This window comes from Engraulis encrasicolus, chromosome 16, assembly GCF_034702125.1.
Source record: "Engraulis encrasicolus isolate BLACKSEA-1 chromosome 16, IST_EnEncr_1.0, whole genome shotgun sequence".
Taxonomy (NCBI): Eukaryota; Metazoa; Chordata; class Actinopteri; order Clupeiformes; family Engraulidae; genus Engraulis; species Engraulis encrasicolus.
Genome location: NC_085872.1, coordinates 42522924 through 42550423, shown reverse-complemented (window position 1 = coordinate 42550423; position 27500 = coordinate 42522924). Strand labels below are relative to the sequence as shown.

At 44.4% G+C, this 27500-nt stretch overlaps 1 protein-coding gene across 1 annotated transcript in view; it reads left to right on the top strand.

Annotated features, from left to right (window-relative positions):
* The window catches only part of LOC134465801 (low-density lipoprotein receptor-related protein 8-like), a 59467-nt gene extending 36911 nt beyond the window's left edge, over positions 1-22556 (top strand). The window contains exons 6-18 of the mRNA XM_063219678.1: positions 1-24; positions 858-980; positions 5543-5662; positions 5912-6037; positions 8126-8297; positions 10116-10343; positions 10961-11079; positions 12490-12629; positions 16260-16401; positions 17453-17605; positions 18052-18357; positions 19402-19470; positions 22053-22556. The exon at positions 1-24 is cut by the window's left edge and continues 99 nt beyond it. Of these exons, the coding sequence (XP_063075748.1) occupies positions 1-24; positions 858-980; positions 5543-5662; positions 5912-6037; positions 8126-8297; positions 10116-10343; positions 10961-11079; positions 12490-12629; positions 16260-16401; positions 17453-17605; positions 18052-18357; positions 19402-19470; positions 22053-22396 (2066 nt within the window). The 3' untranslated portion in view covers positions 22397-22556. The remainder of the gene's footprint in view (positions 25-857; positions 981-5542; positions 5663-5911; positions 6038-8125; positions 8298-10115; positions 10344-10960; positions 11080-12489; positions 12630-16259; positions 16402-17452; positions 17606-18051; positions 18358-19401; positions 19471-22052) is intronic.
* Positions 22557-27500: the final 4944 nt, after the last annotated feature.

Genomic DNA, 27500 nt, shown 5'->3' with positions numbered 1-27500 from the left:
GTGATGAGGCTGGCTGTGTCAATGGTACGTTCATGCTTTTGTGAAATACATGTTTTATTTCTATTATATCTACATTATATCTCTCTATATATTGTACTTGTACAGGGGTTGGACAAAATAATGGAAACACCTGTCATTTTAGTGTGGGAAGTTTCATGGCTCAAGTGGACCAGTCTGTTGGCCAATCTTCATTCATTTTGAACTCTGACATGTAATCCATAATTTTGTGTGCATTGCAAAATTTTGAGCAAAACTGTGCTCTAACCCCGCTAATTGAACCTTCACACTTCACCTTACTGGTGCAATGTGCAATTAATGAAGATTAGCCGACAAGCTGGTCCACTTGAGCCATGAAACTTCCCAGACTAAAATGACAGGTGTTTCCATTATTTTGTCCAACCCCTGTATATACACTGTATACTGTAGCTACATTATCTTTATGAGCATATTTGTATTTATTGTATTATGCCTTGATATCTGTGACCGGTTATGTGTGTTTACAGAATATGGCACATGTGAGAGAATGTTTCCTGATACCTCTGTGTAGTTGTACACACTTTTCTGTATGCATAGCTACATGCACGCTCTGTGTGTGTGTGCGCATGAAAGGAAGACACTGTGCAGTCGTGCGTGTGTTACACACAGACTGTTAATTACCAGATTATAGGATTAATTTCCACTCAGAGAAAAATTTCAGGTTTATCTTCAGGTTTATCAGATGGAACCGTAATTAGAAAGAAAATCAAAACACTCATTTGCCCTTCCTAACTGCCGGCCGCGTCCTCTGTGCCTGCTCACCTTTCCCACTGCCCTTGGCTGAAGTACGTAATTGTCATGTTTTCTCTACTCAACCGCAGCAACCAAATGCGAGGGCCCCCACAAGTTCCTGTGCAAGAACGGGGAGTGCATTGACAGTGACAAAGTGTGTGACGGGACGCGCGACTGCAAGGACCGCTCAGACGAGCCCAAGAAAGAGTGTGGTAAGAAAATGGCCTCAGCGCCTTTCCCACGCCTGTTTTTATCCACTGCCATTATTCATGATGACACCTGATTACTGCATTGGGCGCTTTATCTCTGTGGAAGCCCTTTTCAAGGTGGCTGCCACTCATGCTGACTGTAGTTTGATCATTGGGGTTGGCGGCGCGTTGGCTTGATTATCACGGTGTGCTGCCTGCCTGGCTCCCTTCTTGGCTGAGCTTCTACGTACGCCCTGGCAGTGCAATGTGGATTCCTGTTTTTTTTTTTTAAGTCTGGACTTATGCACTGCCCTAGTTTTCGTCCTGCTGCCTTGATGGGGCGATTTGCACTCATACATTATGAATCGTTCTCTCATGACTTTTGTGCTGAAAGTTTCTGCACTCATCCTGTGGTGCGAAGAGTTGTTAGTTTAAATTCCAAAAAATTTAACAGCCACTTCGGATTCCCCCAACCCCCCATTTCCACACACACACCCCATCCACACTTGCTAAAATATATTTCCTCGCAGCCGTGCATCACATTCGTACATCACAGAGATACGTACAAGCGACAATATGAAACTGAGTGAGTATGCATTTATCAAAGCTGACACATTTCCAAGCGGAAACCTCAGATTTCTACCCTGTTCTTTGATAAGGGCTGCACTCTCAGAAGGAATTATTCATATCTTTGTTTGAACCCGTAAGACGATTATTCCTTTCCCCTGACCCCCTTTGTACTGTTACAGTTTTTCTCAATTGGTTTTGTACATTTCTCACAACAGAATAATGATTCTCAAAAGTCTTTGTTCAATTGTGACTTCCTGGTGTTACCTGTGCACATGGTCAAATCAGTTTCTCATTGTTTTCGGCATATAGCAAATGCTCTCGTCCACCATGCCATGGCTGTGTACAATTCTCAGTGATTTCGTACATTATCAATTGCTTTTGTCATATCACTCAAAAAGCTTTGTCACTGAATGCATGAAACTATCTCAATCTTATCTGATCAATGTAATATAAAACTGAATTTACAACATTTCCCAACCAATCTAAACAACATTTCGCTTCAGAAAAGATCCTCAAGAGTGTACTATTCAATTGACAACATGAGAAATTGATTTGACTAGCTTGTCCATACACTATGAGACAATGACTAACCATTCTGCTGGCGCTGATACGTTCATTGACAAAAAAACTTGGTTTTTGAAAGACAAATAAGGGTTTTGAGCAAGAGACTCGGTTTTGCAGGTTATCCACCGTGTTTTGCCATTTGTTAAAGCTGTTTTGAGAATGAATATTATGTTTTGCAAATTGCGAGAGAGATTCGAGAAATGTACAAAACCAGTTGAGAAATACTGTAATCACGAAGACTGTGATGTGAGACTGACTGGCATATGGTTGGAGGTACAGTAGCACAGTGGGCCCACATGTGCCCTAATTGTTATACCCTCTGGTCAGGTGTGTGTGTGTGTGTGTGTGTGTGTGTGTGTGTGTGTGTGTGTGTGTGTGTGTGTGTGTGTGTGTGTGTGTGTGTGTGTGTGTGTGTGTGTGTGCCTGCCTGCGTGCGTGCGTGCGTGCGTGCGTGTGAGTGTGTGCACCCGTGCAAGAGAGAGAAAGAGTGAGAGAGAGAGAGAGAGAGAGTAGAGGAGAAAAGAGTGTAGAGTGACAAAGTGAAACAGGTTGTGTGACAGAGAGAATGATTGCATAACTGAAGGTTGTGATCTTCATATAAGAGTTCAAACAGGCATGCCTAAATGAGGACCGAAAGCAGGTGTCGGTGGCATTCAGTCTAATCAACATGTCCCAGAAAGGAAATTCTGCCCTGTGGAAAGCAGTAGGGGTGGTACGGTTCACAAAATTCACGGTTCGGTTCATATCGCGGTGTCAAGGTCACGGTTTTCGGTTCTCTACGGTTCTTTTTTTTTAGTTCATGATAAATGGTGCACTGGCTAATAGAATCGGACTTCTCACTAAATATCCTACATATGGTTTGTATAGGCTTATAATGTGAAAATGGTGTGATTTTATTGTGTCATCCTCTGATTTGGTCTCATACGCCAATGTTTTAATCAGAGAGACTGGATAAGATACTCCAAGAATCTCTGTTTTACATATTTTTCTGGGCAGTACATGAATTGCGGTTTGCGATGGATTGCACGGTTCGGTTCGGTATGTGTGTGAATTGTACGGTTTCGGTTTTCGGTGCGGTTTGTGCCATCCCTAGTAAGCAGTGGTGGCTCGGATTGCCTGTCTGTATTGCTCCCATTTCAGCCAAATCACACGCCCACCTCTACCTGCACCCTGTGCCGCCTCCGCCATCACAAGGCAAGTCACCGCGAGTCAGCCTGATTGGCTGGAGCGTTCGTTCCTGTGCCTCGCTCGGCTCCTTGCCTTGTGATCCTCCTCACGTTTGGCTGGTGGCATCGCATCAGCCTCCATTTCTTCTCATTAAAATCTTCACGGGCTGCTTGGCTCCTCCAGCTGCTCACTCAAGCCTTAAGTCACAAGATGTTCTTCTTCTCGCAAATAAAGAAAAAAAAATGAGCATGCATGCACACTTGCATACACACAAATACATACAAGCAATCGCGTATGCACACACACTCACAGTCGGTTTTACTGGTATCTGACCACTAGGCCTCATCTAACATGATTGCCTTTCAATGACCTTGAAGCAGTGACTTTATGCTAATGTTCATTTGTTTGACATTTGTTCTGTTGTTCTCATATTGCAGTAATTTATTAGGGACTGCCTTATCACATGGCTAGTAGCTACATTATAAAATGAATGTTTAGTTTGACTGGCACCGAGCCAGTGAAGCTGTAGTGTAGAACCAGCGGTTGGCCTCCAAACCAAAGACATGGTTTAAACTGTTTAACTGCATTTGTAGACCACTCACTGTGCTAAGATCCACTACTGAGATTCAAACAGAAAAAAAGTTGTTACACACAGGCAGATCATTGTGATCAAAGGCTTGGTTTTGGATTATTTTGGATAACCTCCCCTGGAGTGGTGCTAGACCCAGGCATCAGACAAAAATATGTTCTGTTGCTACTAGGACATATCTAGTTTACCAGCCTATTTAAGGCATGATCTTGTGACGCCATGCTACTGTTAGCATTCATCTATTATTGGTCTGCACATGGACTTGACGTGAGCTGTATTATGGTTATTTTATGAAATATTTATTTAAGGATTAAAATATTATAATATAATAAAATATTATATAATATTATAAAATATTATAATATTACCCATCTAAATGATGTGGCTATTACCGGTACACTAACCAGTACTACTACTACCACTGCTATACATGGGTTTACCGTGTTTATCAACACGGTATTGTAAGGAGAGGCAAGACACTGGCAGCCAACCACGTGAGATAATTCTTTGACCAAGAGCGGTTTCCAACAATCAGAGGCTCAGTTGTGCGCAGCTAGTTTCGCACAGTCAGTGGAAAACAAAAATTTAGAACCCATGTACATGTATAGGAATTGGAGATTTCAGTGATGTGTTGAATTGACACGGAAATTCTCTTTCTTTTACCCACCACCTGTTGTTGCAACTATACACATTTTCTGATATTTTATTCCACTTGCCAGCGGGATGTCAGCTCGTTCTTGAGAAGTCAGAACAGACTCCTCAAGCAGATGTGCCACTCTCTTTTTATCATACTCCATGATAACACACACAGCCCATATTTCAGTGCAGAGTTACTGTTTGGCAAGGTGAGCCATGTATCAGTACAATTCAGCATCTGTCTCTAGGACATAAACACGGCTTGTCTTCTGTAGCTGGGAGGGAGTGGGTTTCTGCTCAGATAACGGTAATTGGGAATACGACACCTGAGTCCTGGCAGTGAAATAACAGAAAATCCACACCACTGTATCTGACTTCCAAGGAATGTTTCACACAATTCAAACACCCTGTAACTTTCAGTTGCACACAAACTATAATCCATATGGAGAATAGTGAAAAGACAGCATATTAAGTGTTAAAACCGAGACAAAATATTGTTTTGGGGGACATATGTACTCATTTCTAATTTGATAACTGCAACACGTCTCAAATAAGTTGGAACGGGGATCAGTGAAATGTAATAAACATCCAAATAAGCCAAAACAACACAAGGAAGAACATTTCAAAATGAATTATACTGATGGACAATATGAGTGTCCAGGTATAAAACTATCACTCAGAATTAAAGATGCAGAGGGAATATTTACCTAGTTATTACATAATGTTTTGAATTTCCTTTGATTTACAATGATTGTGTGTATATAAGACATATTTCTATCATTAAAATCATTGTATAGGTTCATGGCATCATATATATTGACTGTAGACTTATTCTAGCTCTCCAACAACTAAAGTTTTTGGAAACAACCATATACCACAACCATAAATCATTCTTTTTGATGTTGTTTTGTTTTTGGGGGGGTTGCGGGGATCATTAATCACTAAAACATTCATATCCATCTCTGAGTCTTTGAGGCGTGCATGTTTCCGATGGCTGGCTGTGCTTTGTGTTTCTTGGAGAGGTAACCTTCCAGATCTGCTTCCGTTTCATCCCCATCAGGCTTGAACGAGTGCCAGCTGAACAACGGCGGCTGCTCTCACGTCTGCGTGGACCGCCCCATTGGCTTCGAGTGCCAGTGCCCAGCCGGCTACAAGCTGCTGGACAAGAGGACGTGCGGAGGTGAGCCAGCCCTGTCACCGCTAGCGTACCTGCATAGCATACACAAATGATTTGGACTTGATTAAGGCCAAATGGATGTAGGTTTATATTCCTTGGCTGTCATTGTGGGATAAGTCAGTTATTTTACAACATTTGGCTTGTGTGTGTGTGTTTGAAGATTTTTTTTTGACAGACTTTACCACACACCCACACTGATGGAACGCACACACACTTAAATTGGAATTGTTTTGCCCTTCTTCCCCTGGTCAGATGTGGACGAGTGTGAGAACCCGGACGCCTGCAGCCAGATCTGCGTCAACCTGAAGGGGGACTTCAAGTGTGAATGTCACCCGGGATACGAGATGGACCCCGTCAGCAAGACCTGTAAAGCCGAGGGTGAGACGCCCGCCAGCCCTAACTGACAAACACCTGAGTTGTCATAGTAACAGCATTTATAAGCCCCGTCACCAGCAGGCAGAGAGTGTGGCCAAACTCTATGTTGCGGTACATGCTGGGGCACAAGCTCTGCACACAAAAGCTTATTGTACTCCAACTCTGATTTCCTTTTCTGTTGTCAGGTTTCAATTTTCATAGTTGGTAACACATGCACACGCACGCCCTCTCTCTCTCTCTCTCTCTCTCTCTGCCCCTTCTATAACCTCCTCACAAATTCAATTTTCACTTTCGCTCACTGGTCATGCTCGTTCTATTATCCTTGCATCTGTCCTTTTTTTCATACAGCTCAGAGTTGAGTAATCAGACATAACACAACCATAAATGGAGAAGCAAATAGAAAGAAAGCACTTTTGCTCATTCTTCCTACCGCGTGAGGGTATCACAGGAGGACACGGTGTTGAAAACTATAGAGGGAAAAAAATCCATTGAGAGATTAATTTGAACACTGTTCATTTGCGAAGAATGAGAGAGAGAGAGAGAGAGAGAGAGAGAGAGAGAGAGAGAGAGAGAGAGAGAGAGAGAGAGAGAGAGAGAGAGAAAGAGAAAAAGCCCCTGCAGCTACAATATCTGCTTCCTTAATGACATTAAGACTCCTCTAAAGTGCTGGTATTTAGTGGAGGATGTGTGGGGTGCTGCTTTTTTACAGCAGGAGAGGAGTGGAGAGGAGAAGAGTGGAGAGTATGCAGCACAGACAGCCAGACATACAGATACAGGCCACAGAGTAATGAAGGTCATTATGGACCCCAGTGTGCTCATATGAGGAAGGCAGATCTGTGAGCCTGTCAGCTTACCCCATTAAAGTGGTAGTTCGCTATTTTAGACATTAAGCCTTGTTTGTGTGACTTCTGGGGTGAAGTAGAGATGTTCTCATCACAATTTTGACATTTGGTGCTGAACGGAGCATTTGGGTATTCAAGACTGCAGCCCCCCCACCTTTACATTGACTCCAATGAAGCACTCAAGCAATCGATCATAAAATGGCATTAAACTTTCGTTTGCAGAGACATGAAACTCACCGAGTGGTCAGAGGTGGGCAGCGATACGTTGGCTCGAAAATCACCGCGAAATACGCTTCCAGAGAAGATATATTCATTATTGTCCGTCTTCATTGATTGTATTGGTTTGACTAGTATTACTCCGCGCGACCGGAAATGGGGGTGCGTTTGTTTACGTTATTATCTATGGTTTGTATGCAAGTTGTAGTTTTTGTAGCCAGTCCCGCTCAAAGATAGCCGTTCTACCTCGCTCCATAAACAACACACTATCGCTACCTACTGGCTGGATGTCTACTGCTATTCAACGGCGTCTGGGGAAAAATAGGTCCGCCAAATGCTAAACAACAGTTAGAAGGCATATTTTGCTGCAATTTTCGGGTCAATTTATCGCTGTCTACCACTGACCACACGGTGAGTTCCATGTCTTCTCAAACAAAAGTTTAATGCCATTTTATAATCGATTGCTTGAGTGCTCTATTGGAGTCAATGTAAAGGTGGGGGGGCTGCAGTCTTGGATACCTTAAATGCTCCGTTCAGCACCAAATGTCAAAATTGTGATGAGAACATCTCTACTTCACCCCAGAAGTCACACAAACAGGGCTTAATGTCTAAAATAGCGAACTACCACTTTAACACCACACTTAGCCCAGACTCACTCAGCCGAACACTGTGGCTGATGGCTGGAAACCAGTGTTGCCAGATTGGGCGGTTTCCCGTCCAATTGGGCTGGTTAGGATGGCCGTCTGCGGGTTAAAAAGGGCATTTGGGTGGGTTTTTCTGCAAATTTATGGCCATAAAAATAATTAGATTTCAGTTCAAATTGGGCGGGATTTAGTGCTTCCAGGCGGGTTTTGAGCATTTGTTGGACTGGAAATTGTCAGACTCATCTGGCAACCCTGCTGCTAACCCACCAGAACCCATTCCTAGTGAAAGCTGTCTTCACAGGAGTCAGTGTTAATGAAGGGAGTGGGACTGACAGTTTTTTTTGTGTTTTGTTATGTTTTGTGTGTTCCGTCCTCCTGCCTGTTTACAGGGAAGAGTCCGTATCTAATGTTCACCAACCGCCACGAGATCCGGCGCATCGACCTGGTGAAGCGAGACTACACCCAGGTGGTGCCCACACAGAAGAATGCTGTGGCTCTGGATGTGGACGTGGCATCCAATAAGATGTTCTGGTGCGACCGTTTTCACAGGAAGATCTTCAGGTACAGTAGCTGCCAGCTTGGAGGACCCGCTTTTACTTCCTGTGACGCTACTCAAAATATCGCGATCAAGTCAGGTCAAGGGTAGATTTCAATGCACTCACATAAACAACACACCCATTCTTAGCTCCCTCCATTGGCTTCCTGTTCAATATAGCAGGGCTTGACACTGGCCCCTGCCAACCGGCCAAATGCTGGTAAAACTTGGCTGTGGCTGGTAACACTTTCAGTGTCACTAGCCAATTTGGCTGGCTGCTAATTCCTTGGTATAAAATATGCATTATAGTTGCCTATATTCTGTTGTTTGCCCTTTGTCTGCCAATTGCTTGTATTTAAGTTCACGAAAAAGCTCAGTAACTCAGTTTGTATTTGCTTGATATACTTCCATGTCACCTTAGGCGTACACTATCATGATTAAGAAAAACAAACAATATAAAATCTGTGGCTGGTGGAATACCTGAATGGCTAGTGACTCGGGAAAACCACTAGCCACAGTGGCCGGTGGGTGAAAAAGTTAATGTCAAGCCCTGCAATATAGGATTCGGTTTAAAATGTTCACCATCACATACAGATGACTTCATGGACAGGCACCTGCTTATCTTGAAGACATACCTCACTCACCCTCTGTCTTCAGCACGTTCTCTCAGGTCTAACCATTAGAACTTCCTGTCTATGCCATGCACTTGCCATAGAACTTGTAGTGTCTGCATTTGAGGCTGCTGCCCTAAATGGTGGAATGCCTTGCCTGCTGATCTTAGGTTGACACCCTCTATGGAGTATATTAAAAGCCAATTTAACACCTGCTGTTTTAGACAAGCTTTTGGGTAAACTCCTACCTTTTGTAATATTTGCCCTTATATTAGGCACATTGATGTGTGTATCTTATCTTATAATTATTATTTTTTCAGTACATTTAGTACTTACATTTTATTTTATTGGAATTTTCTTTACTTTATTGTTTGTTTACAATAATCCCACTATAGTCTAATCAAATTGTAAAGCACCTTGTAACTGTCTTTTCTGTAAAAAGTGCTGTAAAAATAAACTTCACATATTTACGTACATGACCAATGAATTCGTTCTGAGAAGATGTTGACAGCACAGACTGTAGTATGCCAAGTCTGCCTCCGCATCGAACCAAGTCAGCAACAGCAGCTACCGTACATTTGCCAGGTGCATGTTTTGTAGTTTGCTCAGCATCTGATGAGGTCGATATGTGGATTGTTTTTGCAAGGATCCTAAGTGGTTCAATACTCCTGCTTTTCCATGATTGCATTGCATTAAGGCAAGCATTAGAGTATGCCACTGTCAGTCAGGCCTTTCGCCCAAATTTGATCGTTTTTTTGCGGGTATTTCTACCTAATGTTGTCCTCAGGGGAATACTCTAATTTAGGGCACTTACTCCTAATAATAGAGAGACCTCTCTGGATTTGTCAAAAAATTGAAACTAGTGATTGCTTTTAAATATTCCTCAACTGCCACTCTTTAAAGCGGAAAGTGCAGAGTCATTAGCCCTGTGTGAACTGAAAACCCATTTGGTTTACTATGATGTACCCATGGAGACATAAAGTGGCCACTGGCTGGGGAAAAAAAGTGAAAAAAGTTTGTACATTCAAATCACATTTTGAAGAAATTTTAAATGTGCTTGAATTGCTACAGTATTACATGGCTATTTGGAGCAAAAGACTTCCATTGATTTTCAATACATTGTTAAGCACTTTATCATTTGCCTCTCTCTCCCTCTCTCTCTCTCTCTCTCTCTCTCTCTCTCTCTCTCTCTCTCTCTCTCTCTCCCTCCCCCTCTCTCTCATTGATCCTTAGTGCTTACATCCATGAAGCCAGCGACCCTTCCAAGCAGCTTACAATGATAGACTCGTCCCTGCACTCTCCCGAAGGGCTGGCTTTGGACTGGGTCCAACACAACCTCTACTGGACTGACTCGGGAGACAGAACTATCTCTGTGGCAACAGTCGATGGAACCAAGCGGAAGGTTCTGATTGACAGCGACCTGAGTGAACCTCGGGCCATCGCTGTGGACCCAGATGGGGGGTAAGGACAAAACAACATAGAGAAGGTGTAGTCTGTTTCACTGAATTAGCTCAGTGTGTTTGTGTACCCAAGTGTCCTACAGAGTGTGCTGTAACCAAACATTACGTACAGTACATGTGTCAGCCACTTCACCCTCTGCTCTAGTGGACTTTCTGGTGGACGTTTGCCCCCTGTGTTCAGGTCACATACTTTATGTAACAGTGTTGACTGCAGTGACACCATTATATAGACCTTTCGTCCCTCTCTGTCCCTTTACCGATCTGTGGCTAATATAAAGATGGTGTATTTTTAGCAGGAACTGTGGGATTTTCAGATCACTACCCCTCCTGCCCATACTGTACCGTAAAGACCGCAGGCAGTTTCTCAGTCAATAAATGCTGATGACCTGTGCACTTTTTTCCCTGCACCAATATACCCGCCACAGCCATATTGTTCATCGACACAAACACACATGCAGAATACCGTTTGTGTGTGTGTGCGTGCGTGTGTGCATGCGTACGTGCGTGTGTGCAAGCGTGCGTGTGCGCATGTGTGTGTCTGTGCGTACGTGTGCGCGTGCGCGTGTGTGTGTGTGTGCACTTTATCACACTGGTTCCTTTCCTTCCGCTCTCCTGCAGCTTCATGTACTGGTCCGACTGGGGAACCCGGGCCAAGATCGAGAAGGCGGGCATGAACGGAGTGGACCGGCAGACCCTGGTGTCCGAGGGCATCGAGTGGCCCAACGGAGTCACTCTTGGTAAGGCCTTAAGGAGAGGACTTGGTGGATAACTTCAGCCAATTTCAACATGCAGTTATAATGCCCACACTATTCTGGACTTGTCAGTACTTGAGTTTTTTTTCTCTCTCTTCTGCCTTTTCCAAGATCCTAGTCATTGTAATGGGGCAGGTGTTTGTTTAGATTTCAAAAAAACCACTTTATTTATTTCCAAAAACATCCAAAAGGTTATGCAACATCAGCAGACAACTAACAAACAGCGATACCTTTTGGGGAAATATTTGGAGTAGGCCTATGTTAAGATTTTTTTAAATGTAAACAAAAGCTGCCCCCATTAGAGTAGCTCATATCTCGGAAAGGGCTGAGCCAAAAAATGCAGCATCACCAGGTACTGACAAGTCAACAGCATATTGAAATTGGCAGGAGTGCTCCTTTAAGGAGAGGACTTAACTGAGAGTCTCTCCTTTCTCATCATATACATAGTGTTAGAGGAGGCTCCTTAATTGAATCTGCTGCCCACATGGTGTCTCACTTGTCATTCAGCTGCCGAGGGACCTTTACTTCCCACGCTGTACCGGGGTGTTGCTTTTGTTGCCCCCTCGGTTGCATAGCAACAGGGGTTTAAACAATGAGTAGCTAAATGTTAGCGGTTACTTTTCACTTCCCTTTTTTCCCCCTCTCAAAAACGGCTGCCGTCCAGGCGCCTTTCTATAAAATGTCTATTATTACATTCAGTAGCAATGAAAGAGTCACAGGAAAGTAAAAGAACTTCACAACTGTGTACCCAGTCTGTATCCAACAGCGTCCTACAGAATCCATGCATACTAGGGGTGTAAATCACAGCCTCCATGACGGTACGATTCGATATCGATTTCTTAAGGCTGTGGCTGCGATTTCTTAAGTGGTTTGATTATTTTCGATACTTATGAATGCCCCATGATACAATACGATTCCATTTGACTTTTTTTCAATTACTTTTCCACTTCTATTATGTTATGAAGCTAGGGCATTGGGCAGGGGCCAGCGATTAGAATATTTTCGCTACTTAAGAATACCCCACGATACGATGCGATTTGATTCGATCGTCGGCCGTAGGATCGATGCATCAATAAATACTGATTTTTATTCACACCCCTAATGCATACTGCTGTCTGAATATATGTGTCTACATTTTGCAGATGTTTAGAGTAAGAGCCTTTCCCTCGACCCGTTCTGCTTTTATCACTAGTGTTGTGCTCTGCAGGTTTCTATTCTATGCAGCTTGTCTGCTCAAGTACTGTGACAGCTCTGTCAGCCTCTGTAGGGCCAGACTGACACTGTGTGTGTGTGTGTGTGTGTGTGTGTGTGTGTGTGTGTGTGTGTGTGTGTGTGTGTGTGTGTGTGTGTGTGTGTGTGTGTGTGTGTGTGTGTGTGTGTGTGTGTGTGTTGCAGATCTGTTGAATAAGCGTCTGTACTGGGTGGACTCCAAGCTGCACCTCATCTGCAGTGTGGATCTCGCTGGAGCTCAGCGCAGGGTGGTCCTGGCTTCTACGGAGAGGCTGGGGCACCCTTATGCACTGGCTGTCTTTGAGGTAAGGACGTGTGTTTGTGTCTGTGTGTGTGTCTGTGTCTGTCTGTCTGTCTGATTGTCTCTCTGTCTGTTTGTCTGTGTGCATCTGTGTGTGTATTTGTCTGTGTGCATCTGTGTGTGTGTTTGTCTGTGTGCATCTGTGTGCGCGTTTGTCGCTGTCTGTGTACCACCTGTCACATGCTGCACAGCACATTTCTATTAAAACTACAGACAGCGGGAGGTGTGTTTGTGAGTGTCTATAAATGTGTGACGGCTGGCAGCTATCACAGTGCAGTGGTGTGGCGCACACACAGTAGACTGGAAACTCCTTCCCACCACCACCTCAAAAAGGGGTCCGACACCTGCTGGCAGAGATAATAACCTGCCTTTCACCTCACTTGTGGAACAGCACGTCTGTCTCCCACTATGGAGGTGCTGTGAGGTCGCAGGTGTGAAACAGAGTCTGAATCAAGACCTCAGTTCCACATGTGTGCAAACTGTGTATGCATTCATACATGTATCCTTGTATGTGTTCGCACGTAATATTTCTTCACATATTGACACTGTAATCTTGTGTTGTGACTTGTGTGTGGCTCTTTTTCTTTCTTTGTCTGACTCTGTGTGTGTGTGTGTGTGTGTGGTGTGTGTGTGTGTGTGCGTGTGCGTTTGCGTGTGCGTGTGCGTGTGTGTGTACGTGTGGGGGTTTAGACTTTGCGTTGATCTCCCCATTCAAAGCTGATGTAGCATGCATTCCTGCATTAGCATTTGCCTATTCATGGCAGGCTCCAACACTTTGTGTTCACTTCAAACACATTCACATGCCCCCTATCTCTCTCTCTCTCTCTCTCTCTCTCTCTCTCTCTCTCTCTCTCTCTCTCTCTCTCTCTCTCTCTCTCTCTCTCTCTTGCTCTCTCTCTCTCTCTCTCTCTCTCTCTCTCCCCTCGTAAGCACACACACACTCACACCCACACACACACACACACACAAACTCAATTTCCATTTTGTTTTGGCTGCTCTAGTATTTTTTTCTTTTACATCGGCCACCTCATTTGAATGTTGAGTGGCACGCAAGCGCTCCATTATTCCCCATTGTCCATCCAACTCTAACTGCAAGGAAGGAACGTCTGTCTGTCTGTCTCTCTGTCTGTTCCACTCAGGTCCCTTGTCATTAGATCCACCGAGCTTGAAGTTTGATCGGGCGTCTTGCTAATGGGACTACAGGGAGCAGTGCCAAGTCTCATATTGTTCAAAATTGCCACATACGTTGATAAAACTAGTTTCAATTTTCTTTTTTGTGTGTGTGTGTGCGTGTGCGCGTGTGCGTGTGCGTGTGCGTGTGCACGTGCGTGTGTGTATGTGTGCATGCGTGTGTCTCTATTATTCTGGGCCCTGTAGCCAATATCCCCTCTCACACAACACATGTGCCTCAACGAGCACTTGCATTAATAACAAGGACAGCGAGGCACTTGATATGTTAATGTGTAATATCAGTCACGCGGCTCAATGGGGACTGCATTATAGCAATACATAATAGCTGTATTTACGCAGAATTATTCAGATACGGAACCTTTTCTTTTGCTGAGTGTTCGAATTTTGTGTGTATGTATGTGTGAGTGGGTTGTATTTTGCACGTGTGTGTTTGTGTGTGCGCAAGTGCGTTGCGTGTGTGTACATGTATGTGAAGGGCAGTGAGGCAGTGAACTGCCCTTTTGAAAATCCCCTTTTCCTTTTTCCACTCCATGGGTTAAGAGATTGTTGCTCTGATCCTGTGAGATCCCTCTCCACCTTCTAGTGCATCTCTATTCACACAGTAGTTACACGCAAGAAAAACACACACGCAGCCACGCACGTGCACAAACGCACGCACGCACGCACGCACGCGCGCACGCACGCACACACACACCAGGGTGGAACGTAAACATTTTCCCCACCAGTCACTGTGGCAGGTAGATTCTAAAATCTACCAGTCACTCACATTTTTATCAGTCACCATTTTTACCAGTTCATATTCAACCGTTCCAAACATTGTAATGCCAAGTAAGAGTCATTTTCTGATCAATACTTTTGTTTCAGAGGTAAATAAAATTCAGTTATTGTGATGCCAATAACTCTTTTCATTACCAATTTGCTTAAGCCTTTGATGTTGGATGCTGCGTATAATTCAGCATTATCCCGGGTGCCTGTAGAAAAAATTTGACATATTTCAACCGCCATAGGCCAAATTCACCTGTCATTGGCAGGTGGACGGGTGCTTATTTCCATCCCTCACACACACACACACACACACACACACACACACACACACACACACACACACACACACACACACACACACACACACACACACACACACACACACAAGACATAAGAAACACGGTACAGTCTTCCCCGCCTGAGTCTTCCTCCCTCACTCACACCTCACATACACAAACAATTTAACCACATACACATGCAATCATGCACAAACCTGATAGCTTTCTCTGGTTTACAGCAACCATCCAATTCGGACATGCTACCTGTCTTATCTTTAAGCTGATAAGGAAAAGCTTTGCATAAAATTGCTTGTTTATCAAACAAAGACAAAAGCCCAACAACAAATTGGATTAGACTGTAGAAAGAAAAGAGTTACAATCTTTGTTTCTATGAAGCAAATATGGTTTGGTTTGGAAAAAGAATATGAGAGAGAGAGAGAGAGAGAGAGAGAGAGAGAGAGAGAGAGAGAGAGAGAGAGAGAGAGAGAGAGAGAGAGAGAGAGATGTTGGCAGGAGGAGAGAGAGAGGGGGGGTGTCTTTGCTGGGTCTCCCAATTACTGTTCCTCCCTTCTTCCCTAGTGGTAGAGAGTGATTCAGTAGTCAGTTGAATCCCTCCCTCCTGTGACAGAGCCAAGCAGCCCCCCTCCCCCTCCCCCCTCCCCCCACCTCAGCCGTGAGTCAGAGGCAGATCAGATGGAGGAGTTAGTTGATCCCAAACAAGAGCCCTGTCAGCCAGTACCAGCACCCAGTCATCATCATCACACAGCATTATCCACTCAACCGCATCACTTTGCTCCCTCTCTCACCCCTTCTCTCACACTTACTCACTCTCACTCTCTCTCCACTCACTCTCACTTGCTCACTCGCTCACTCACCGGCTCTGGCCGATAGCTGTGCTACTTCCCTCTGCATTTTGGATGCTTCGTTTTGCTTTACTCTTCAAACTGCCGTGCCGTGGCGGTGCCGTGTCTGCCTGCTGCTGATGCTGTCGGCAAGGTTGATGGGTTGGGTTTTCCCCCTGCGATGAAAACGATTATGTGTTCTCATCAGCCGAATATATCCATCCCTGACACGTTTACGCTCGATAATGGGGATGCATTCATTTGCCTAATTTTTGCCTCTGGAGTGTTTAGGTGGGAGTAATGTATTAGGTGTATTGCGTGAAAGGATTTTCATTAGTGTATGCATGTACTCTGCAGGGGACGCATTTCTCGAAACCATAGTTTCTAACTACGTTAGCTACTTTGTTGTTTGCCATGCAATTTCCCGTTGCCAACTATGCAAGTTGCTATCTGGCTACCTAACTACGCCTCAGAGAAATGCACCCCAGGTGTGTGTGGGCCACCGGACTGATGCAGAGTAATGAACCGGGTCCTCTGTGTGTGTGTGTGTGTGTCCAGGATCGTGTGTACTGGACGGACCGGGAGAAGGAGGCGGTGTACAGCGCTAACCGGCTGACTGGACAGGAGCTGACGGCCCTGGCGGAGAACCTGAACGACCCTCACGATATAGTGGTGGTGCACGAGCTCAGGCAGCCCAAAGGTGTGTGTGTGTTTGTGTGTTTGTGTGTGTGTATTTTTGTTTGTGTGTTGGTGTGTACATAGGTAATTTTTTCTTGTTGAAAATTCAGACATCAGGCACATCAAAATTACATACAGCACATCAAATGTAGCCTCTTACTGCAGATGTGGTCGCTGGCGGGCCTATTCACTATTTGCTTGAAATATTCAACTACATCATAAAAACATTACTATGACAGTACTGAGAGCCTTAAAGTGATACTGTCCCATTTTTGGAAATAAGCTTATTTTATACCTCTCCTTGAGTTAAATGATTGGGTTTTACCTTTCCCCTGTACTTTCAACCGTTCTCTTAGTATGGCAGTGCAAATGTTACCTCCATGCTAGCTAGCTAGTTGCTAACTGGTCTCATAGGACTCAATGTTAACTGCTAGCTTGGAGGTACAATTTGCACTGCCATACCCAGAGAACGGTTGAAAGTACAGGAGAATGGTAAACCCCTACTATTTAACTCAAGGGAAGGTGTAAAATATGCGTATTTCCAAAAATGGGACAGTATCACTTTAAGTAACAGATTAAAACATAGTTATTACAATTTTGGTGAAAGTACGGTTATAACATAGGCTCTGCGCTTAGGGGTTTGAAGCTTAGCTCATGCATGACCTCCACACATACAGTATGTTGTGTTTTACCTGTGTTATTTCATGTAAAGATAATCAGGATCGATATTTTTAGCATCACAGTCGATCGATACCCAACATTGCTCCTTATCAGAGGGACATTGTAAGGCCACAGCAGTGTCCTGCCCCACAGTAGTGACGTGACAGTGTAGTGGTGTGTGTTGTGTTGTGTTGTCATCCAGGTGTTGACAGCTGTAACATGGCCGGCCAGGAGAACGGCTACTGCCCCACAGTAGTGACGTGACAGTGTAGTGGTGTATTTTTAGCATCACAGTCGATCGATACCCAACATTGCTCCTTATCAGAGGGACATTGTAAGGCCACAGCAGTGTCCTGCCCCACAGTAGTGACGTGACAGTGTAGTGGTGTGTGTTGTGTTGTGTTGTCATCCAGGTGTTGACAGCTGTAACATGGGCGGCCAGGAGAACGGCGGCTGCGACTTCCTGTGCCTGAGGGCGCCGCAGATCACCGAGCACTCTCCCAAGTACACCTGCGCCTGCCCCCACGGGGAGGAACTGGGAGAGGACATGCGCAGCTGTGTGCTAGGTAAGGCTGTTCGACTGCCCCCACCCCCCCCCACACACACACACACACACATCAGTCCTCCCTACTACGCATACATTTCAATACAGACACACATCCCAACACACGTAAACACACATACTCATGCATACACGCGTGTGCGCACACAGACACGCACACATAAGGACACACACACACACACACACACACACACACACACACACACACACACACACACACACACACACACTCTCTCTCTCACACACACAAACGTGCACACACATACATACGCTCACACACATACACGCACACACATTTATACACGGTTATAAAACAGCTTCCATTAATGATATGCATACTGTAGATATTACCATATGAATCACCCAACTTTGTTCCCTGTTCACTGCAACACACATCTGTTACTGAACAACAGAGTCTCATCCTTCACAAACTCTCTTTCCGTTCCGCAGCTACGCCATCTGTCCAAGACTCAAACTTCACCGCGATGATGCCCAACATGTCCATGGCTGCCGTCACCACAGAAACCGCCTTTGAGGCTCCACTGAATTCCACCACCACCGAAAGCCCTGAAGTGGTGACATCCCCCATCGACACGGCGACAGGCCTCACACCTGGTCCTGCACCCTCCCTGACCACCAGTCAGTCCAAGTCCCAGGAGCCGTCCAACTGGACTCAGGCACCTGGCGGTGGCAGCAGCACTCTCGGGGCTGCGGTTACCACCGTCCCCGGGGAGATAGGCAACCTGTCCCATCACGGTGAGGCCCCCCGAGTAGAGGCAAACAAATTATATCAGGCTGTACCTCACTAGGCCACCATGACGATGCCATATGTTAATGGTTATGTTCTTCCGTGTTTTATGTGTATCTGTTAGTGTTCTTTTCTGTGTTAAACGTACAGGGGTTGGACAATGAAACTGAAACACCTGTCATTTTAGTGTGGGAAGTTTCATGGCCTACATGACCTTACACTTCACCTTACTGGTGCAATGTGCACTTAATGAAAATTGGCCAACAGGCCGGTCCATGTAAGCCAAAGGTCCCCAAATAAGGCCCGGGGGGCGGATACGGCCCTGCCACACCCCTTTGACCGGCCCTCCACCTCTCTGCACCTCACCATTTGAACTGGCCCAAAGAAGCAATCCTCACAGAAAAAAAATATGCTAAAATATATTTTCAAAATATTTATTTTGTTTATCAACAGGCCTTCCTACAGTTTCATTTTCACTAACCTAGTGTGAATTACCAGAAGTCTTGATCCCACTGTAATATAAACAGGCCTACCATTTCTTTTGTATCACTAATAAACTGTCAATCACCATATTTTTCTAACCTTTCCTTTCTATTTTTACATGGTTATTAGAAATTAAAAGGAATACCTGTGGTATTTCAAATTGAAAAACATGTGAAGTATTCACTTCTTTTGCAAATCCCTTGTAATGATTAACTATTGTGTGCTAAAAAGTATGGCTATAACAGGCAGTGGTCTGGTACACAGCCCACATGATTGATCCCAGCACCTGATCACAGTCAGGAATGATAATGTGGCCCCCAGAGAAAAAGGTTTGGGGACCCCTGTAAGCCATGAAACTTCCCATACTAAAATGACAGGTGTTTCAGTTTCATTGTCCAACCCCTGTATTTCATGAATTTGATTTCAGATCCAATTTTTTATATCGTGGGAGTCTTAAAAAAAGTCTTAGTTTAATGTTTTTCATAGAAAACATATTCCGGGCATGTGGTATCTAGGCTCTTCATTCATTTCTCTGTTTTTGATTGTACGTGCTATTTTTCTGCTATTAGCTGGCAACGAGCTGTTTCTCCTTGGCAACAATCTGACAGTGGCGGTGCTGGGCATTGTTATTCCCATAGGTAAGTGCGTCTCTTCTGCCTCAGCTGCAGTCCACTGCGCTATATATAGAACACATTGTGCGTTGTCCATTCATTCTACAAGCCTGAGGTGTGTGTGTGTGTGTGTGTGTGTGTGTGTGTGTGTGTGTGTGTGTGTGTGTGTGTGTGTGTGTGTGTGTGTGTGTGTGTGTGTGTGTGTGTGGGTGTGGGTGTGTGTGTGTGTGTGTGCGTGGTTGAGTGGAGGGGGCAGTACACCTGTGTATGTGGCTGCTGTGCTGGCTTGCATTTTTGACATCATACAGGCGACTGTAAAATCCCTTTCATCCATACTTTAAATCAACACCATTTTACTGCTCAGTTAAAACCATCTGCCTTATTTCATGGATGAAGGGGAGAGTCTGTGTTGATTAGACATGAAGCTTTTACTTTGTACTGTGAGCTTAGTGGACAGAATTTGTTCAAATATAATCAAGGATATACACGCTACCAGATTGTCAAACATCTGTCAAACATGATTCACATTACCCATTCTGGTATTGAAAGGAAGCTTTTTTTGCTTGAAAGTTTTAGACGAAAACCAACTGCAAGCAGGAAATAAAATGAAAAAGGTGAAGTTCAATCTGGTGCAATTAATTGGATGCAGCGTAGACTAGAAAGGTTCTGGTTCTAGTTAGTGGCTCCAATTCAGGCTTAGCTCAGCCACCAGCTCTAGCATTAAATTACTGGGGAGGTGACGTGCCAGAAATATTGTCCTCTCAAATGTCTTCTCACTGCACTCAAAGCAGTTCTTGGATAAGCTTCTCCAAAAAATACTGCTAAAAATACAAGTAATAGTACCTCCTACCAATATCAAATAATTATACTATGTTCCAGTTGAAAATATTTACTAGTCACTCATTGGAATATGATTTCAGAGGCTGTTTTTTATAGTAGTCTGATTGTCTTGTAGCTGTAGGCCCATTGAGTCAGATTGTCGTTCTTTTTAAGGCGTAGAATACTGTATGCTCAAACAATGATCCAGTTTATGATGTTAATCCCTATTCTATGACGTGGGCAAACAACTGAGTCAGAGTATTTGCATGTTCTCCTCCCGGTATTTTGCAAACTCAGATAGAAACGCCCTTAAATTGCATATTCATTAAGAGAAGAAACATGCAAAACTGACAACATGTGTTAGCATCCACAGTGTGCTGATGATGTAATCCTAATTGCTTGCTTTTAATGGAAGGTCTTCTGCTTGTAGGTGGTGTCAAGTTTACACACGTTTTATATTCATAGACTTGTTGTAAATATGGGCTGGCGTTTACACACACGTGACGCACACAAACACACACAGTGTTAACATTTAATCAAAACACCCAACGGCAATGTGTGCCTTTAGACTTTAAGGTAACCTTGCTATTCCAATATTTGATTTTGTAGTACTTCTTCTCTGTTTCGACTATGAATTATTAACAGTAAGCAAAGGGCAACAGGTCATCATGGTAGACTTCCCCTAATACCCAGTTATATACCCGTGAGAAAGGGCATCGCATTTTCATCAGTCATCCATGCTGTGGCTTTGTTTTTTATCTCCAAAAAACATGACATGGAGTCTTGTCGAGATCACTGTCCCTCCGTCCCCTTTCCTGCTCCCACAATGCATTACTCTTCCTCCCCACCTGGCCTCAGACCCCCCAGTCTATCTAGTTTGGGCAGAATGAAGTAGCATTATTTGATGACTGTAGTGCACTTACAGAGGTTAGACAATGAAACTGACACACATAAACACATGCAATATTTTGAGCAAAACTCTTACCCTTTAACTGAGCCTCACACTCTGCTCTTCCTGGTGCAATGTGCAATGTGCAGTTAATGAAGACTGGCCACCAGGGTGGTCAGATTTATCCATGAAACTTCCCACACTAAAATGACAGGTGTTTCAGTTTCATTGTATAACCCCTGTATACATATAGGAATCCCACTGTAATTTATACAACACACCTACTATACTTAACTATACTACTATCCTATACTATACTATACAACTTCATTGTACTGTGATATACACACAATAGAAGATAAATGGTACAAACATCATGGCTTTGTTAATTCATTTATTTTGCAAACCCAAGTGGGAATTATATGTTCAACAGATCTTTACTCTAGTGATTGGCACACAGGCACACAGAAAAGTCGTTATTTGCGTCATTCATTGTCGCAACTGTAGTTTACTGGGATTTTTGTTTTATCTTTCCATTTACTGCTTAAAAATAGATTTTCCTGCTGTGGATCATTTCCACTTGCAGTGCTGACACCAATGGGATATATTGAATTCATCCACAATGACTTTGTACTGTTTCACCTCTAACATAGCCAGTGAGACTAGCTTTGCTAATGAGCTTTCCTCTGTGCTGGACTCCCTCCTGCGTCTTTGTTCTGCCCTCTCTGGTTGAGACCTCAGTCTCCTGTGTCTGGTTGACTTCACTGTGTCACTCCACCGCTCCGCTGTACAACCATGTTAACGCTTCATCATCCTGCTCCTCCTCCTCCTCCTCCCCCTCTTCCCCCCATTTCCCGGCTGGCTGTGTGGTAAATGCATGCAGTGCCTATCGTTGCCACAGTGGTCTTCGGCGTGGTGTGTGCCGGCGTGTACCTGGTGTGGCGCAACTGGCAGAGCAAGAGCACCAAGAGCATGAACTTCGACAACCCCGTGTACCGCAAGACCACCGGCGAGACGGAGGAGGACGAGATCCACATCGGCCGCACGGAGGGCATCGTGGCGCCACACCACCACCACCAGCACCCCTACCCCGGGCCGGTCGTGGGCATGGCCAACGTGGCGTGCTCCAGCAGCGGCAGCGGCGGCACGTGTCCGCCCTTCATCGCCCTCCCCATGGGCGGCGGGCTGCCCGACCCGGCCACGCACTGGTACACCGAGCAGCCCACCATCGCCGTGCCAAAATGAGGTTGCCATGGCAACGCTTCCAGCGGTCACAAAGTTGGTGGAACTGCACGGCTGCAAAGGCCAAAGATTTAACAATGTGAGCCTAACTGTCAGATTACCAACGTGAGAATCGCGTTGTGTGATATTCCTGAGCGAGTGGACCTATGCTCAGAGTGAGACACCTCACTTCCCCCACCTCTGCACCCCCCATCCCCCACCCCCCTACACACACACACACCCTTGCCACATGTCTCACTGATGACAGTCATTGAACTGGTCCTGACAGGCAAGCTGAGCAAGATGGGCACAGACGACCTTCATACAGTACGAGCCCTCTGGGACTGGAGACTAATGGTGTTGATGGGCACACGTAGACTACAGTACACACCAGTGGCGGCCCCAGCGGCCTAACTGTCAGACCTCTTCATTTGCCGTGTGCATTCCTGAGGATGATGTGTCTGCTGTTTTTTTTTGTTTTGTTTCAAGCTTCTCCAGGTAAACTGTGACCGTTCTGTACTCACCCTCTCTCACACCCTGAAGAAGCAGCCCCTCGTTTTGTGATGTGGTAGAATGGCAAATTCTGTGTCTCTCTCTGGGCTTTGAACAAGAGTGCAGGGGAAGCAGATCTCCCTCCTCTCACATATTTTTTTTGTCTTGAGATGTGTGTCTAGTCTCGTCTTTCCACCTGCTTCTCAAGTGGCAGCAGCAGAGAGAAGCACTTGCTTTTATCTGTTTATTTTATTATTTATTTATTTTGAAAACAGGAACCGATTTTAATTTGAGCAGCTAGTGCACATCAACACACTATGTACGCAGTCTTGAGCAGAGGACTCTGTGGGTCCATGAGATATCTGTTAACCTCTGTATCTTTTCTGATACACACTGGTTGGTGCAAGGCTCACCCATCAAAGGCTACTCAGTGGGCATAGATGAGGGATAACTTCTATTGCTCCTAGAATACTTCTATTGCAGCAGAGAGATACGTGTACAGTCCTGTTAGCGCCTGTGCATTAGAGATTCCAGTCACTCGATAATCCCTGGGTTTTCTTCAGGCTTCGCTGGAAAATAAACAACTTGAAGACTAAAAACATCATATGTGTGAAGGGTATATAACGATCTTTAAAATGTGCAGGGAGGCTGAAGAAAAAAACATAACATATCCATGAAATGGAAGAAGGTCTGCGGCCTTTCAGCATTTCAGACTGAAATAGATGTGGTTTTCATGTTGTAAGGGTGTTGAAGCTGAAGAGATGCTGTCAGTCTGTTAAAGCTGGGTAAATTATGAATAATACATCGTCTAAGGCTAGTGTAGTGGGAAAAAAATGCAAGATTCAAAGGTGCCCAATTCATTTTTTGCAATACTTTAAGCAAGATAAATTGAATTTTATCATCTATTATTATTATTATATTCTTTTATAAGGACTGTCACAGTGTGAGGACAACACCTATACAGTATATGCATAATGTCTAAGTGAACTGAGAGCCGACTGCTACTTTGCAAGTTGTTTTTTCACTGAATCTAAACGTGTACACTAAAGATTACTGTCTACTGTATGTAGAATCACAAAATATAATGCTGTGATGATAAACTCATTTTTATCACTGTTAACTTTTCATCAAATACAAGACCCCCTTAAAAGTAGGCCGGATTTTTCTCTGAGCGGGCACATTTTGTAAGTGTACATATTTTTTGTACATGTGAGTGAAAGAGTCTCTTAGCTTTAGCTCGCCACGTCTCGTCTCATCTCGTCTCGTCTCATCTCGTCTCGTCCCGTCTCGCCTCCTTCCGCTGTGTGGCCTGACGCCTGTCGGCCCCGTGGCTTGGGGAATGGAGTGACACACAGCGCTGTGCTGCGCTGCGCTCTCCTCCTCTGTGTTTACCCTCCGCCTATGATCTTACCATCTGCTTCCCTCCGCCGCATTCCACACTAGCGTATGCCACTCGCTCCCTCTGGGCCCTCTAGGCTGTCTGTGTGTGTGTGTGTGTGTGTGTGTGTGTGTGTGTGTGTGTGTGTGTGTGTGTGTGTGTGTGTGTGTGAGTGTGTGTTTCCTAGTGTGTGGTTCCGCAAGGAGGGAGAGAGGGCTACGGCTTGCGATGCGTTGAGCTGAGTGTGTGCCTTCCAGAAGACTGGGCTAAGCTAACAGTCCCAGTTCACTGACGCCAGTGCTGTGAGATAGTGGAGGCTGACTAGACTTTAGGAGGTTCCTGATCAGGCGCGCCACTGAAATTCTGAGTTTGCGCCAGGCCAGGGAGAGGTGAGGTAGATGACGGCACAGGCGTGGAGTAGTGATAAAAATCTTTGTTTTGCCAAACAATCTGCCAGTTTCAATGTGTTATGTTCTGTGTAATGTCTCAGGGAAATGGAGCAGAAAGATTATGTGAGGAAGAAGAAGATAGCAAGTGTGTGTGTGTGTGTGTGTGTGTGTGTGTGTGTGTGTGTGTGTGTGTGTGTGTGTGTGTGTGTGTGTGTGTGTGCGAGCGAGAGTATGTGTTTGAGCGTGTGAGCGTGTATGTGTGTGTGTGTTTGCTGGTTTGCGTGACTAAGATGCCCAGAGAAGTGTTTCCCACCTTTTAGAGCACACACCAAGAATGCCAGATGCTTTGGAATGCAATGTAGAGAAGAAACACATCAAGGGCTTAACTACAGGCTAACCTGCTGCCTTTGAGGACTGCTAACCGCACATCTTAATTCCACAGTACATGCAGCATCCTATCTTCTCACAGTGTCCTTGCAACACTTTGCATGGTCAGTCTGTTGGCATTGTGTGAACTCAAACCAGTGTGCTTAAAATAGCCTGTTTCTATAGTCACAATATATGTGCTTTCTCCATCCTGGCTCCTTCTGTAGTGTTGAGAATTGGAGATGAATGATTTTGTGGTTAGTGTGTGTGTGTGTGTGTGTGTGTGTGTGTGTGTGTGTGTGTGTGTGTGTGTGTGTGTGCGTGCGTGCGTGCGTGCGTGCGTGCGTGCGTGCGTGCGTGCGTGCGTGCGTGCGTGCGTGCGTATGTGAGTTTGTTTGCATATGCGTTAAATTTAATATCAGTGTTGTGTATTTGTGTTGTTTTTGAATCCAGATGTGTAGATATGTTTTCATATGGGATTTTTGATACACTGTAAAATGTTGTACATAAGATTTTAGATAAATGTTAGTCCATACATTAATTTATTTGTACAAAACAATAGAAAGACACTGATTTTTTTATTATAACTATGAAGGGTCATTTGCCAAAAGTGTTGTGCTTACCACGTTGCTTTTTTTGCCACTGACTTTGTTTGAATTTTGTTGCTCACAGATTCTCTTACATGAAGGACCTGTGTAACAGTATTACCATTTTATGTAAATGTATTTTTATTTGGCAACTCTTTTTTCTGCCTTTTCTTTTATTTTGTACATTATTTTTTTCAACAGTTAAGTTTTATTGATGGAAATGTCTGTCTGTACACTAAACATATTTACTGTTTGACAAAAAATGATTTCATATTTCTATGAAATGTTTCAGATCAGCTCTCTATATATTGATATATAAAATGAATTTAAAATTTCATGCGTTGTTGTGTTTTCTATTTAAAAGAATTAACATTAGTACCGGTATTGTTTTTCTACAGAGAAGTACAATAGTTGTTGTAGTAGTAGCACAGCCCTATAAAGGCAAAGTGCAGTACCTATGCCAAGACTGAAACTTAGAAAAATGCCTTCAAAGCCTTGGTGTTAGGTTGGATATTGTGGTTGCTGCAACTTTGACATAGCTATATGTCTAAAGCCGGACCCATTTGGACCATAAGGCTTTGCCACAACATAAAGAAGGTGTAAAGAAGAACTCAATTTTGACAAAGTATGTAGTTACTGCACTTTCCCTTTGTAGGGCAGAGCAGTAGTCCACTCCAATGGGGTTCCTCACCATCCTCACAAGTGAACCTATATCAGTCAGTTGCAGTGGGGCTCCTTTTATGAAACATGGGCCAGGCAGAGTTTTTTTCCTGCATGTAATGTTTTAAAATGCGGGCCATAATGTCTTGTCTAATGCATGTGTGGCATTACGCTCATGTGGACACAGCTTGGGAGATTGCGACCCAGATTGTGACCGTGCCGTGCCATACGTTTTTTCTGGGCCGTGTCCTCTGCACCAGCCTCGTCGTCGCTGCTGTGCGTGTTACAGTTATAGGATGCCTGGGCACCGCGCTGACCCCTCCGGCTCCTGCACTTCAGGACTCAGTGGACCGTAGAATGCCAAGATGATTTTAGGAAGCAATCAATTCTGCACGAGCAGCGGCCCTCCCCTGGTTCCCCCCACATCACCGTCTTTGTCTGCGGCTTGCTCTTTCATTTCATCCTCTCCTACCGTTGTACAACCTCTTCCGTTCTGCTCACATATCAATGACGGCTCAATAGCATCTCATCCAGAGATAACGCCTCAGCTGAACTCAAACCACAAGGGAGCAATACCCACAGATTACACTGGTCTTACAGCAACAACAGCCATTTACACTGATATTGTTGTTGCTCTGTCTGTCTAGGTAGATGGACATTTTCTCCCATTACGCTTCATATGCGACTAAAATATATATTTATTTTAATTCATACTGTGTGTATTATTAAGTTTTTTTTTTTTTTTTTTAATACACTTGTGACAGCAGAAACAGGCAACGTCACATGAGATTCTCCTAAGGAGCAGAGCTGAGAAAACAAAGCATTTTTGAACAAACAGAATGCATGATATGACACAGGAAAACAGAGTTTGTGTGTGTGTGTGTGTGTGTGTGTGTGTGTGTGTGTGTGTGTGTGTGTGTGTGTGTGTGTGTGTGTGTCAGAGAGGGGGAGGGAGGACGACTGAGATTCTGCTGAGAGACAGCAATGGAACACTGAGACAGCAATAGAACACTGAGGTTGGAGAAGGCTGTGAAGCTTGCTATGCTGTTTTGCAGGCTGAAGCGGCATTTAGTTTTGAAATCGCATCATATGAGGCCCAAACACCCTTGCAGTCTAATAAATGCCTGTATAATATATGAATAAGCTCTCAATTATTGAGAAATTCCCTCTGTGAAATCCAAATGGGAAAAAAATCAATTGAAGGCTGTATGCGGAATGACATTAAATATTTTTCTATGAGATGAGAATCCATTACG